The sequence below is a fragment of the Tauraco erythrolophus genome, chromosome 2, assembly GCF_009769465.1.
Source record: "Tauraco erythrolophus isolate bTauEry1 chromosome 2, bTauEry1.pri, whole genome shotgun sequence".
NCBI lineage: Eukaryota > Metazoa > Chordata > Aves > Musophagiformes > Musophagidae > Tauraco > Tauraco erythrolophus.
The window spans coordinates 90,121,206-90,133,331 of NC_141466.1; the positions used below are offsets into that span (position 1 = coordinate 90,121,206).

General features: G+C 44.8%; 1 protein-coding gene across 2 annotated transcripts in view; it reads right to left on the reverse strand.

Annotated features, from left to right (window-relative positions):
- RGS7 (regulator of G protein signaling 7) overlaps nucleotides 1-12,126 on the reverse strand; it is a 259,195-nt gene that overhangs the window by 5,308 nt on the left and 241,761 nt on the right. The window contains exon 17 of one of the 2 annotated variants that reach the window (XM_086627774.1): nucleotides 10,918-11,076. The exons of the other annotated variant lie outside the window; for it this stretch is intronic. Coding sequence (XP_086483900.1) covers nucleotides 10,918-11,076 — 159 coding nt within the window. Of the gene's footprint in view, nucleotides 1-10,917; nucleotides 11,077-12,126 lie in introns of those variants that run through there. 2 annotated transcript variants of the gene reach the window in all.

Genomic DNA, 12,126 nt, shown 5'->3' on the forward strand with positions numbered 1-12,126 from the left:
CACACACAGCAGGCAGCTGCAGAGCACATCTGTTTCAAAGGCTGTGCGTCAGCAGCAGAGGCACTGCCACGCGAAATGCCAGTGTGTAGAAAGGGACCCCAGTCTTCCTGTAGGATCCTGTGGCGTGGGAACATTGTCCCTCCTGTGACCGGAGACAGGGCCACCCAGCCTGCGCCACAGCGGTAAGCGACGTGCAGATGCCATCCTACCGTTCCCCCTTGCCGCTCCATGCACACTGCGCCACACAACCTTGCTCCTTCACCTCTACAAACGTCAGGTTGTCAGTGATTATTAAGAAATTATTTTTTTCTTGATGATAAATATTTCTACATTACCAAAGATGAACACACTGCCCCACTGTACATTTTCAATTGTCGTGTCTGTTCTTATAAAGCCGGGAGGGTGCATCAGGAATAATCACCTGGATGATGAAGGGTTTTGATGAAGGGTTCCCAAAACCCAGTTACTAATGCCTCAACAGGTGCCTACACAAGCCAGCTGGGATCAAGCCAGAAGCAGGCATGTTTCTCTGCTCTGAGAGGTATCCTCCCCTCCCTCAGCTGAACGCCGCACTGCTGTGGGCACCGCCAGCTTAGCGAGGATGCAGCCCTAGATGTGGCAGTGGTGTGGACGGCAGCAGGGCATGGTCACTGTTCTTAGCCCCAGATGAAGCACACAAGCTGGAGTCCAGCAGCCAGCTCATCTCAGAGCTACGCCACACCATGACAGCCCTCCTCACTCCCTTGGGAAGCCAGTGCAGCTCCAAGCTGCAGGAAAACCACAAGCAGACCTTGTGTTTTCAGTTTCTACTGCTGACCCAGCCACATCATCAGACTGTCTCTTTTTTAGCAAAATGACGTAGACATCAGTGAATTCTCCAGATGCTGAAGGACTCCCCTTCAGCTTGCTACACCACCTCTGAATGTGACCCCCCACCTAGACTGCAGCCCTTCAAGTTATCCTTCATTTGTTTGCTGGTGTGCTCCCTTAGATCTGCAGATCACTTTGATTATTTGAACATCTGGAAGTTGTCACATGCTTTTTTTGACCGTGACCATCTGAAATATTAGGAGGACTTGGGGGGAGACACAATAAGGAAAGAAAAACATCCTACTCATAAGAACATGTGGCAGGAATTATCAAATGACACTGTCCCAAAGGGGTGTGCTATATATCCAAGAAAAGACAAACTTTCTCTCCATACCTTAAAGCTGAGACAATTGCTTTCCATAACATCCATTCCAGACACAAAAAAAAAAAAAAGTTACGTACAAATACCTAATATATTTTTCAATAAACACTATGTTAGGAAAGCCGGCCATCTATGACTAATGGAGAAAAAGTATTTCTTTCATCCTCTGAGTTTCAAAGCTGAAGAGTAGCTCTCCATGCACATGGTTCTCCATAGAAAAGCTTCCCAAAATGGTTCAGCATCTGTGGTCATTAAGGTGCGTAGCACTGATTTGCCTGTTGTCCTCACAGACTGACTGCAGGTTCTTTGGTAAAGCTGGAATAGGATATGTAAAAAATGAGATGGAAAAGGTCGAAATATAGAGTTAGAGTTTCTCAGCAATCCCATCACACAGACTAGGGGCTTTGGAGAAGAGGGGAAAGGCAGCCCAAGATCAATGCAAATGAAACCCATGCATTTGCAGCACCCACAAAACATGGTTTAACTACACAGGTGGAAGCTCATGAAATTTAAGCATAGTTTTTAGATTTCGTTTCTTGTTCTCACCATGATACACAGCAAGTGAAGTGCGGAGAACCATAAAGACTGTACCATTACAGTTTGGCAGTAGTTAACCAGTGATATTTTAGCCTTTGCCAAGAGGCTCCCCCTAAGACCAGAACTAGACGGGAAGAGGTTTCCTTCTGGTCAGTCTGTTTGCCTACAGATCAGAGGATCAAAATCCCATTGCCCTGGATGCAGTCAGAGGAACAACTGGGAGCAGTGATCCCACGCACGACTTCAAAGCCCACCTTCCCGGTGGGCAGCCTGCTGAAGGGGGCTCTCCATTGGGTTTTCCCCCCACAGCCATGCCTAGGCTTCCCCAGGGCACTCAGCGTCAAAAGTTGTGTAACTACATCTTCCGTCAGTCCTCAGCCTCTGTACGTCTCCAGAATCAAACCAGACCTTGATGTATCGGCTTTGCCCCATGGCTGCTCTTGCCTCTTCTTTGTTTGGGGCTGCTTTTATATTCACTGTGATTTTTCGTTATTTAAGCCAGTGTCCATAGATATTGAAGTCAAGTCAAGACAAACCAAATGTATCTTGATACAGTCACAACGACCTGGAAGGAATTCCTTGCCCTGTGGTGACATTGGTTCCGGGGAATCATCTTAACAGAGACACTCTCTTGCGTTGTAACATAACAAAAATATTTCACATTCTTATTAATGGGATATGAAGAAAGGTGGGGGTTTTTGAATTAACAGCCACCATCAGCCGCGCCATGCCTCTGCTCCGGCTATTGACTGTGTGAACAGTAAAATCCACGTTGGTCTCATCGACTTTTGGCGAGGAGGCACAGTGCGACACCAACCTCAGCACCGGGCAGACCACCCCCTACCCGCCTCGTGCACGTAATTTCTATCTCACCCCCGCGCCGCGGTTCACTCCCAACCTGCGATTTCCCTTTGGGAACCCGCGCTCTCACCAGGACGAGCAGCTGCGAGGGGAGCGGGGAAGGGCAGGGAGCGTCCCTGGGACCCGGGGCAGGATCGCCCCTTCGGCGGGGGCAGCGCAAGGCGGGCGGCCGCGGCCCTCGCAGCCCGGCGGCTGCAGCCCGGGCGCCCGGTCCCGTCCGCCCGCACCCGGGACCCGCGGGCTCCCGCCCTCTCCCCTGGCGGGAACTGCGGCTTTGCGCGGGGCCGCGCGCGCTTCCCGCGCGCACCCACGAGGTGTCACTCCTGCCACGCCGCGCGCGACGCCGCGCCACCCGCCGGGAACCGCCCCGGCCCCGGCCCCGGCTCCCGGGCAGCGCTCCCCGCTGCCGAGGGCTCGGGATGGCGGGGCGGGGGGGGGGGTCGGGGGCAGGCGTCTGTGCCGCACGCATCTGGCGAAGGTTTTGGTCGCTGAAGTCGGAAGCGAAACTGGCAGATGCTGCCCAGCGACTTTTGACATCACCGTTGCCGAGGGCTTAGAGGAGAAAAATAACATCGGATTTATCTGTTTCCTGCGAATATCAGTTCTCAGTGCTTAAATAAGCAAGACTCGGGCAGAAAAAAAAAAAAACAAAAGCAAAAGCAAACGGAAAGATGTGGCACATTATGACTTCAGAACTGGGGGGGGGGGGGGGGGGGGAAGTGGAGGGAGAATGGAAAAAAAGGGGAAAAAAGCAAACTTTGGATAACACCAAACTAGATTCCTATGGTAAAGAAAATTGCTTTGACTTATCTTCTTTCCTTTCTTTTTGATTTTGTGCTGTATTTAGATTTCTCAAGTAATGAATTATAATGAATACCAAAAATGTCCCATGCAATACATTTCTATAATTCATATTTTTCCTAGTCTATGTTACACAAGTCAAAGTAAGCGGTACCATTCATATCACACATTTTTCCTTAGAAAAACTGAAATTTTGGAGGTTTTGTACCAGATCAGCACTGATACACTGGTCGTGCTGGTGCTACCATGTCAGGAGCAATACACAGAAAGTACCAGTATATGGGAGGGCAAGCAGTTCGAAGAAGCCATTTCTGCACTGCGCCAAGGACCGATGCTGACTGCTGCAGACAGCTCTGTGCTCACAGAGCAGAAGAAGCAGGCAGACGCCGCAGCTGCTGCATGCACAAGACCACGAGGCCTCAGTAATGAGGAGCTGTGAGCTCCATCCTGGTACAGGAGCTTTCAGGAACTGGAAAAGGATGCAGCATCTTATGGGCAGCAGTAGACTTCACCACGTTGGGCGTGGAAAAGCGTTGTCTTCTTGCCCATCTTCTTTTTTTTTTCTTTTTACACAATGCAATAGGGGTAGCACATTCAAAATCTTTATTTAGACGAAAAACAAAAGCAGTGGGCTCTGCGTGGTTTGAAGGGTACATAGATCAAAGTCCTCCTGTCTTCCCAATGCTCAGCCTTTTATTTCCCAGGGCTCACCCCAGGTCAGGCAGTGCCACCAAAGACACGTGTGTCCTGTCGTCTCTTGCTTCTCTTCTGCTTATTCCTGATGCTTCACAGGCCACAGTGTTAAACACCCAGAGTTGGAAGTCAGCAGCCATCTGTGATTGCTTGCAGGACACAGAAACAAACTGGAAGCCATAACGGAAGACTGATGGTGGGTTGTAGGGAAACTATCCCAGCTGTTACTTTTACATTCTTTTTTTATTTTTATCACTCCTTCTTCTCTGTCTTCTATTCCTCAAGGTCTTCTGGATTCCAGACCCTTGGGTTTTTCTTTCTTATTCTTTCTTATTAAAAGACACAAAGCGATCAAAGCCTCTCTCCCTAGCCTATGCCATTGGTGGAAAGAGGTTGCCTTCAAAAGCTTTCTAGAGACAAAGGTGCATGCCCAGCACATGTTAGTTGGGCACTGGGGCTATGTTTATTTGGGAGGGAAGGAAGAAAAGGTCAGATGCTCCAGATCTCCATTTCTGTTTTGGCAGGTTCATGCTCCTGCGCAGACATTCAGACAGCTCGGGGGGTCCCGGTTAGGTGCAGGAGCCTGGCTTTACGGAGAGACTTGGAGAACAGTTTAAACAAAGGTGGCAACATTACTAACAGCCACTCTGTGGCCTGCTGCCGCACCATGGGATGCAGGACTATCTTTCCAATTGATACCTTAACCCCACTGCCAGTCAAAGGAATGATTTTGTTATGAGAGGATGCACGGAGGAGCTTAGGGAAGTACCTGAGGTGTTTAAAAATGCCTTTGTGTGGCTATGTCTGAATCCCCACCAACATCTCAAAAAGTTTGGTGGAGCAGTGGCTGGAGGAGGAGTTCAGAGAGGGTGGGAGCAGAGTGGGGAAGGGGAAAGGCAGGCACCCAGGGGCAGGACATTTCCCTAAAACCAGGTCATGGTCAGAGGCATGTACTGCATCAGCCCAGCCCTCGCGCTGGCCTGCTTTTCCTTTAATGCTTTCTCTTTTTTTTTTTTTTTTCTTGTAATTTCTTTCAATTCCAAGAAAGATAAAGCAGAGGAGGTAAGTGTAAAGAACATTAGTAGGCACCATAGGAACATGCGGGAGGGATCAATGGAACGAGGATCAGAGGAACAAAGGAAAAGAACGATAAAAGGTGGAGAATCCTAAAAAAGATTTTACTGAGGGGGAGGGGGAGAGAAGAAAGAGAGTCTAAAAGAAAAGAGAAGTTGTATAAGGAACAGTGCATCAGAAGAGATGAGCTCAAAAAAGGTTATACATTCTCTCTCAGCAAAAAGGTGGAAAAGTAAGTTACATTAAATATGTCACTGCCGCACATATTTTCAAACGAAAGGGGGAAAGGAGTAAAGAGGTGGATAGAAAAGTTAAATGAATAACGAAATGCTTCATTTATGTGATACACGTGTGGAAGTCGCCACAAAGTTAAGAAGAAGGATGGCAAATAGTATCTCTGTTGAAAGTTGACATCTGTGATGAGTCTAATGAGAGATTTCAAAACCTAGTCAAATCAAAAAAAGAGACAATGACGGTGAATGAGGCAGATTATATTTGGGAGCGAAGGAAAAGTACAATAAAAATTGTGCAAATGCCACTAACAAGGTAACATTTACAATCGTGCCTTAATATTGTTTGATATTTACTGTCCATGTCCACACTTGTAAATAAGGACTATCAGCTAGCATTTCAGCAGGTTCTCAGAGTTCATTGTCATGGCAATTTCTCTTAACAATTTCTCACATACAGATCCCTTAGGGCAAATAATGCTGACGGTTCTCACTCTCATTCATGCGCTTGTGTTAAAGAATCAGGCCAGCAGGTTCCTCACTTTCACCTACACATAAAGATACCAGTAGGTAAAAAGACTACAAGTATTCCACTTTTCACTTAGGTTAGAATCAAAAAAGAAAAGTGATCTAGGTAAAAGAGAAAGACAGTTTGAAAAGCAAGGGTGCTACTCAATGGACAACTGAAGACACCTCACTGGCCCGAGAAGAGTCAGCTACACGCCAGGGGGAACCACCAGCTACGTTTTACTGCAAAGGATCCGGGCATCACCATGCCACATAAGCTGGCACAATTCAGTAGTGGCCATCTACTGCAAAAAAAGGGGAAGCCCCATAGTTGTGTGCATAGACAGAAGTACAACAGTAATCCTCTGCCCTTCTCCTGTAAACCTGGGTGGGAGCCCTGCAGCCAGCTCTGGGCACTGTCCTCCAAGAAAGCTGCAACACTCCCAACCTGGAGGAGAGCCATGAAGCTATGCAACGCTTCAGAAAATGCCAGTAATAAAAACAAAGGCAGCTGTAATGTTGCAATGGTCATTTACCAATTTGAGCAAAAAGGTAGCGAACATTTCATTATAGTGATTGTAGCAGCCCCGTCAAAAACAAAAAAAAAAAATTGAAGCAAAGGGGATTTAGTTCAGATATTAGGAAAAAAAACCTCGTAGTGGCAGAGATAATGACTGTCTGGAGAGACTCTGCAGTCCTCAAGCCCATATCTGTTCAGACAAAATCCGTTTTTTTGTACACTTGTCACTTGAGGACCCCATAGTCCAGCACAGAACGAGGAGGGGGAGTCCGGCCTCCAAGAGAACGTCCTCTCTTCCCCTCCGCCTCTTTGATTTGAGACTTCAGCCTATCTTTAACTCAAAGGAGACAAAAGCATTAATGTGTTCAGCCTAGTCAGATCAAAAGGCAGATTGGTATGACTCACAACCACTTAATAATTTGCTTAAATGAATTGTGGACAAAGAATACGTTCAAAGAAATTGTTGGTAATTTCCCTTGAACATCTTGGGATTGAAACTTATTTTATATAGGTTCCTATAGCTATTAACTTTCTTTTAGCAAAATTCCTATGTGTTATGCACTTCATAAGTCCAGTGGTGTTAGGTCTATGCACAACATCTCTAGCTAGAAAGGAAATTTAAAAGATGATAATTTTAAAATCTGAATTCAAACGGCTGTTAATCACTTGGCATAAAGATAAATAAAATGGAAGAGCCACAAATAAATCACTGGTGATTCCCAACTCCTCATTCCAGTTACTTAAAGAAAGCAGCCTTCTCTCACTCTAATTGCCCGCTTTAGCTTTCATTCATTTTTTAAATAAATAAACAAACATCCTAAATGCATTCCTATAGGTCTCGTTATCTGGCACTGGTTTTTGCCCTCCTATTTGTTATTTCTTGGATGATTATTTGGTGTTTATGTCTCATGATTTCAAATAATTTTAAGGGTGCAATGTGAAAAAGGCAATTATCTATTATCTATCTTTGGTATTAATTGCCTTTTAGCCGAAAAAACATCATTGTTGGGTTTTAAAGGGCGAGCCACAGTTGGTCTTGTCTGATTTTTGGGGTTTTGATTCCAACTCTGCGTGGCCATGGTCGACAGCCTGGCAATCCACCAGCTGCATTCAGCCTCTCTTGCTCCTAATTACTCAGTTTCCCAATTCTCCTCCCTTATCGGTTCTGTTCTAGTCACTACAATTAATTCTCATTTCTTACTCCTGTATTCACCTTCAGCTCATTAATTTTTGGCCAGTCTCCACTACTGTTTCAGCTCAGCATTTTGCAATTTCTCTCGTCATTGTTTAAAGCCTTTTTCCTCATACTGCTTTGGTTTTGTAGGGTTGAAGGGCAGTTTTTAATTGCACGTTGTGGAAGGATGGGTGAATATTTTGCTGCTCTCTGGTACATGCCAAAGAACCTCCCATCTCTCCCACTGTCCATTTTCCTTCCCAGGCTGATCTGGGAGCACAAAATCGTCTCAAGGGTACAGTAGTACCAGCAAACACCTCTTTCCCCTGCAGGCTGAAGAGCTGGTTTATGAGCAAGGTTGCATAAGGAAAGAGACTGTCTGATGAATCCCAACTCTCAGACTGAAGTTCACAGCTTCAAGTGGCTATTTTCATGAATATTACAATTAATATCCCTCAATGGAGGGCGTTTCCAGGTTCCTGGGCAGAGCCAGCAGGCACTGATTAATGGCTCTTCCCAGAAAACAAGAAATGTGGTCCCTTCAGATTGGGTTTCTCTCTCAGTCCTTTTTTTTTTTTTTCTCAGCAGACTCGTGGCCTCACTGAAATTCCTAATGGATATATCACTGTGTAACCAAAATCATACTTCAGTTAATCTTAATTCTTGGAAGTGGATCTTCATATAAATTTAGAAAAAAACATTTGTTTTTCTCCGCGGGGAAGTAAAAGGATGTTTATACCTACTCGGAGTTTCCATTCCCAGTCCTATATCACTCGCAGATGACAGTGATCAGGTGAGGTACCAAGAGATCACAGAGAAACCCTTTAAAAGTCACCTGGTTGTAGAACAGATTTTATTTGGTCTGTTTGGGCCAAATTCACTCATGTGTAACAGCAGAGTTGTGACACTTGAAACTATGCTCAAATAAAACCTTAATACAGCTCTCTGACTACTTTGAAATCTGTGTTAGTAATGTGTATTTTTACTTTATAGATATAGTATTAAATCTTGTGCAAATACAGGGAACGAGCCATTGAGTAGAGACTTCATATTTACTGAAAGGGAAGAACTAGAATAAGTACAAAATGGGTTCAGGAACACAAATGCTCCGCATTTTTTATTGGTCAGTTGGTGCTGCAAAGTGATTTGGAAAAAAAAAAATTCTCCAGGTAAAGTTGCATGAAATACCTAATGCATGAGTTTGAAACATTAGTTATTAGAAGGGAGTGATTTTTCAAGGCAGACACTGGTATCTAATTAGTTAACTCCTAAGGCAAAGCAGGCAATATACCAGCTGATGCAATTGGTGGCAGCAGGAGTTTGGAAATAAATATCTCTATTTGGCACTGAGAAGTGAAATGGAGCTCAAATTTCTGTGGATTGCCTGGCCCCAAGTTCATTCCTCAGAGCTCACATTTCTGTGGTAAAGGAAAATTAAATCTCAGTTGAAGATCTGGGGTTCAATGTGGCTATTTATTAAAATTCATCTGGCCTCCCCTGACTGTGAATATTTTGAGTTGACCTAGATGGAGCTCTTGATAAAATCAAGCTCTCATGGGGCATTTCCAGTGTTTTCTGATAAAAGTTTAGTAGAATCGTGCTAATGAAAACGGAGACACTTTAAAGCAGCAATTAACATCTTAGCTAGAATCCAGCAACACAGGCGCAAGTGAAAACAAAGAACAGACAGAAATCCCAAACCTCCAGACACCCCAACTGAGAAAAACCCTGGGGAACAGCCATTCATGACGATTCATAATGTGTTTGGTCCCAGGTTCATCCAGACCACCTCTTTAGAGATGCTGCAGTCAGGGCTACTGCCGCACCAGGCTCCGACTGAGCCAGCGGAGAAGCGCGTGCTCCCTGCGGAAGGCAGCTCAGCTCCCTTCTGTCCACAGCTGCTCCGTGCTGGAGCACTGTCCTTAGCGGTGACAACTCAGGTGGGTATCTGTCAGGTGTTAAATGAGATGACATGAGCATTAGTGTATCCAAATTTATTGCCTGATTGTGTCTATGACTGTCCCACTATCTTTGGGTGTTTGGGTGGGCATTTTTAGCTTCAGTAGTCCCTTTGAAGCAAGATTCCTGTTTCTCAATATTGAACCAAAGGCAGTATGACAGATGGTACTCGAGTTGGCTGTCCTGAGTCTCTCCTGTGCATTGCTATAAAGGTTTGTTTGTCCTATGCACCCTGCGATGCCCTGGAGGTACCAGCATTTTGTCTTTTGACTTAGTTCCCATCATGGCTTTTCTGCTCAGAGATTCTGCCTGCTATCCTTACGTCATCTCTCTCGTCAAAAGTGCTGTTTCTTAGGCCAAGCAGAAATCTCTGGTTCCAGCTCAGTTTAGCTTCAGAAGCTCCACGTCTGCCGTCTCACGGGCAACAGCTAGATGCTCTCATAAATCTGTCAGTAGGTCTCTGTGCGTGAGTAATCCCAGCACCAGACATACAACAGCACACCTGAATAGAGTCCTTGAATCAACATGACAACCTCCTGCGTCACTACCCAAGGTTTGCCACACAGACAGTAGACTCAGCACTCCCAAACCACTGCCTTTTCAGCTTAAAATGTACTGTATCATGAGTGATGGCAAGGAGAAAGAAGCACTGTCCTTCCTGGTTTAGCAAACACACTCTTGTGTTCTCAGCCAGCTTTGTTCATGTCCGTTCCTAAGGACATGCAGTTCAGTCGATCCGGTCGTGGGCAGCGACTGAATGGCTGGAGCAGGCTGTGCAGGCTGCACTATCACAGAACGGGTCTAGCTTAAAGAAAGGTTTGCTTATGTGATGATGAGCAAGCTGGAAAGGTCTCACTGCTGCTAGCTTGAGAAAAAGAAAATAAAAAGTAAATGATTATCAATAAAAGTGTGTTTGATTAGGTGTCACTGAGAGAAAGAAAATGCTGTTTCATGTCACTTTTTAGAAAGCACAAGGTGTGGAACTTTTGGGGATGATTTTGCTCTTGACTAATCTTCAGATTCAATATTAAAATCTCAAACTTCCCAAAGGAAAGAGATTCTGCATCTTTTAATGAAAGATAAAACAACAATATAAACATACACAAATTTACAGAGAAAGGATCAACTTTAATACATCTGGAGTAAAAGGTGTTCTTTTTTAAATATGGTATAAAAATAAATGCAAGAAACATTAACAGAGAATATACAGACAACAGACAAAGACACAGGCTTTCTTTCTCAATGTGAATACATCAGTGAAATGAAACCTTCTGTGCTAATTTATTGTGCAATAAATGTGATGCCATATGTATATTTATTAATATATGCATTTTTTACATTTCTTCCAGTTTTTGATTGACGTATTTTTTTAATAAACTGTGCCTAGCAGAAGCTTTTTTTTCACTGTACTTGAGCTTGCAGAAAATAAAAAGACACAGATCCAGCTTGATATGAAGGAGGAAGTGAGCAGACAGTTTTCGAAATGGAGGCATCGAAAGGCTAGAGAGTCCCTCGGAGTCTGTAATGCCTTAGTATACACAAAAGAAAACAAGTCAGGTCCTTGCTCATGCAACATCTTGTTCTACTGTCCTCTGAGTCAGGCAATCAGTGAGCTACAAAGTATGTATAATGATTTGAGTCTGCTTCCATGCTACAAGGTGATCCTTTTAGTAGGACTGCACTAGACTGGTTAACCTCTTTGATGTGAGCGATTTCCCCTGAGGAAAAGATAAAAACAAAAAACAAAAACAGAAAACAGAGGCATGATCACTGCAAACCTGTTCATCAGCAACCACTTAGTGTTGCCACATCACTGTCACATAACTAGGGGCACCAACTGGAGTCTGTCAAATCTTAAACCACAGGAAGCCCTTACGCCTACACACCTGCACTGCCAGCCACCACATTGCTTCACAGAACTGGCCAGCAAATTCAAAGGCCGTTTTTGAACGAGGTTGGTCTTGGCTGAGGAGAAACTAATGCTGAGGGTTTGCTGTCGGTTGTACCCAGAACTTGAAGAAGGCTGCTACAAGCGAGAGTGCCTTGTGCTACAAAGATGAATGTGCAAGCAGCAGTAGCTCTGCCACAGGGGACAAAAAGCTACTGTGAAGTTCAGTTAGGAAAGTCAGAGGCAGATTGCATACAGGCAGGAAAGCAGCTTTTTCCATGAACGCAGCTATTGGTTTGCTGAGACCGCATTTACTATTTATAGGGAACGTTGGTATGATGTATTACACGGGACTGCATAACATTGCTTTGAAAGTGTTTGGATTTCCATATTGTTATTTTTCTCATCATTCCTCCTGTTGCAAGGATGTGGTTTCAGGTTTTTAGTGAGTTCTTTTAGTAAGGTATAATGACTGTCCCACAAGAGTGAGGTCTACAACATGAAGAGGATGGTGTAGGATATGTCACCACGGTATATTTCAGGCAGATTTGAGCTTTATCCTAGCCAGACAAAAGCCATGAAACCACATAACAGGAATTAGTTCTCCTAAGGCCACATAAAAGGAGATAGCTCTCCTAGGGCCATCCCACCATGGCTCTGATCCAACAGAGGCAGAGCTGGCAAAGCAAG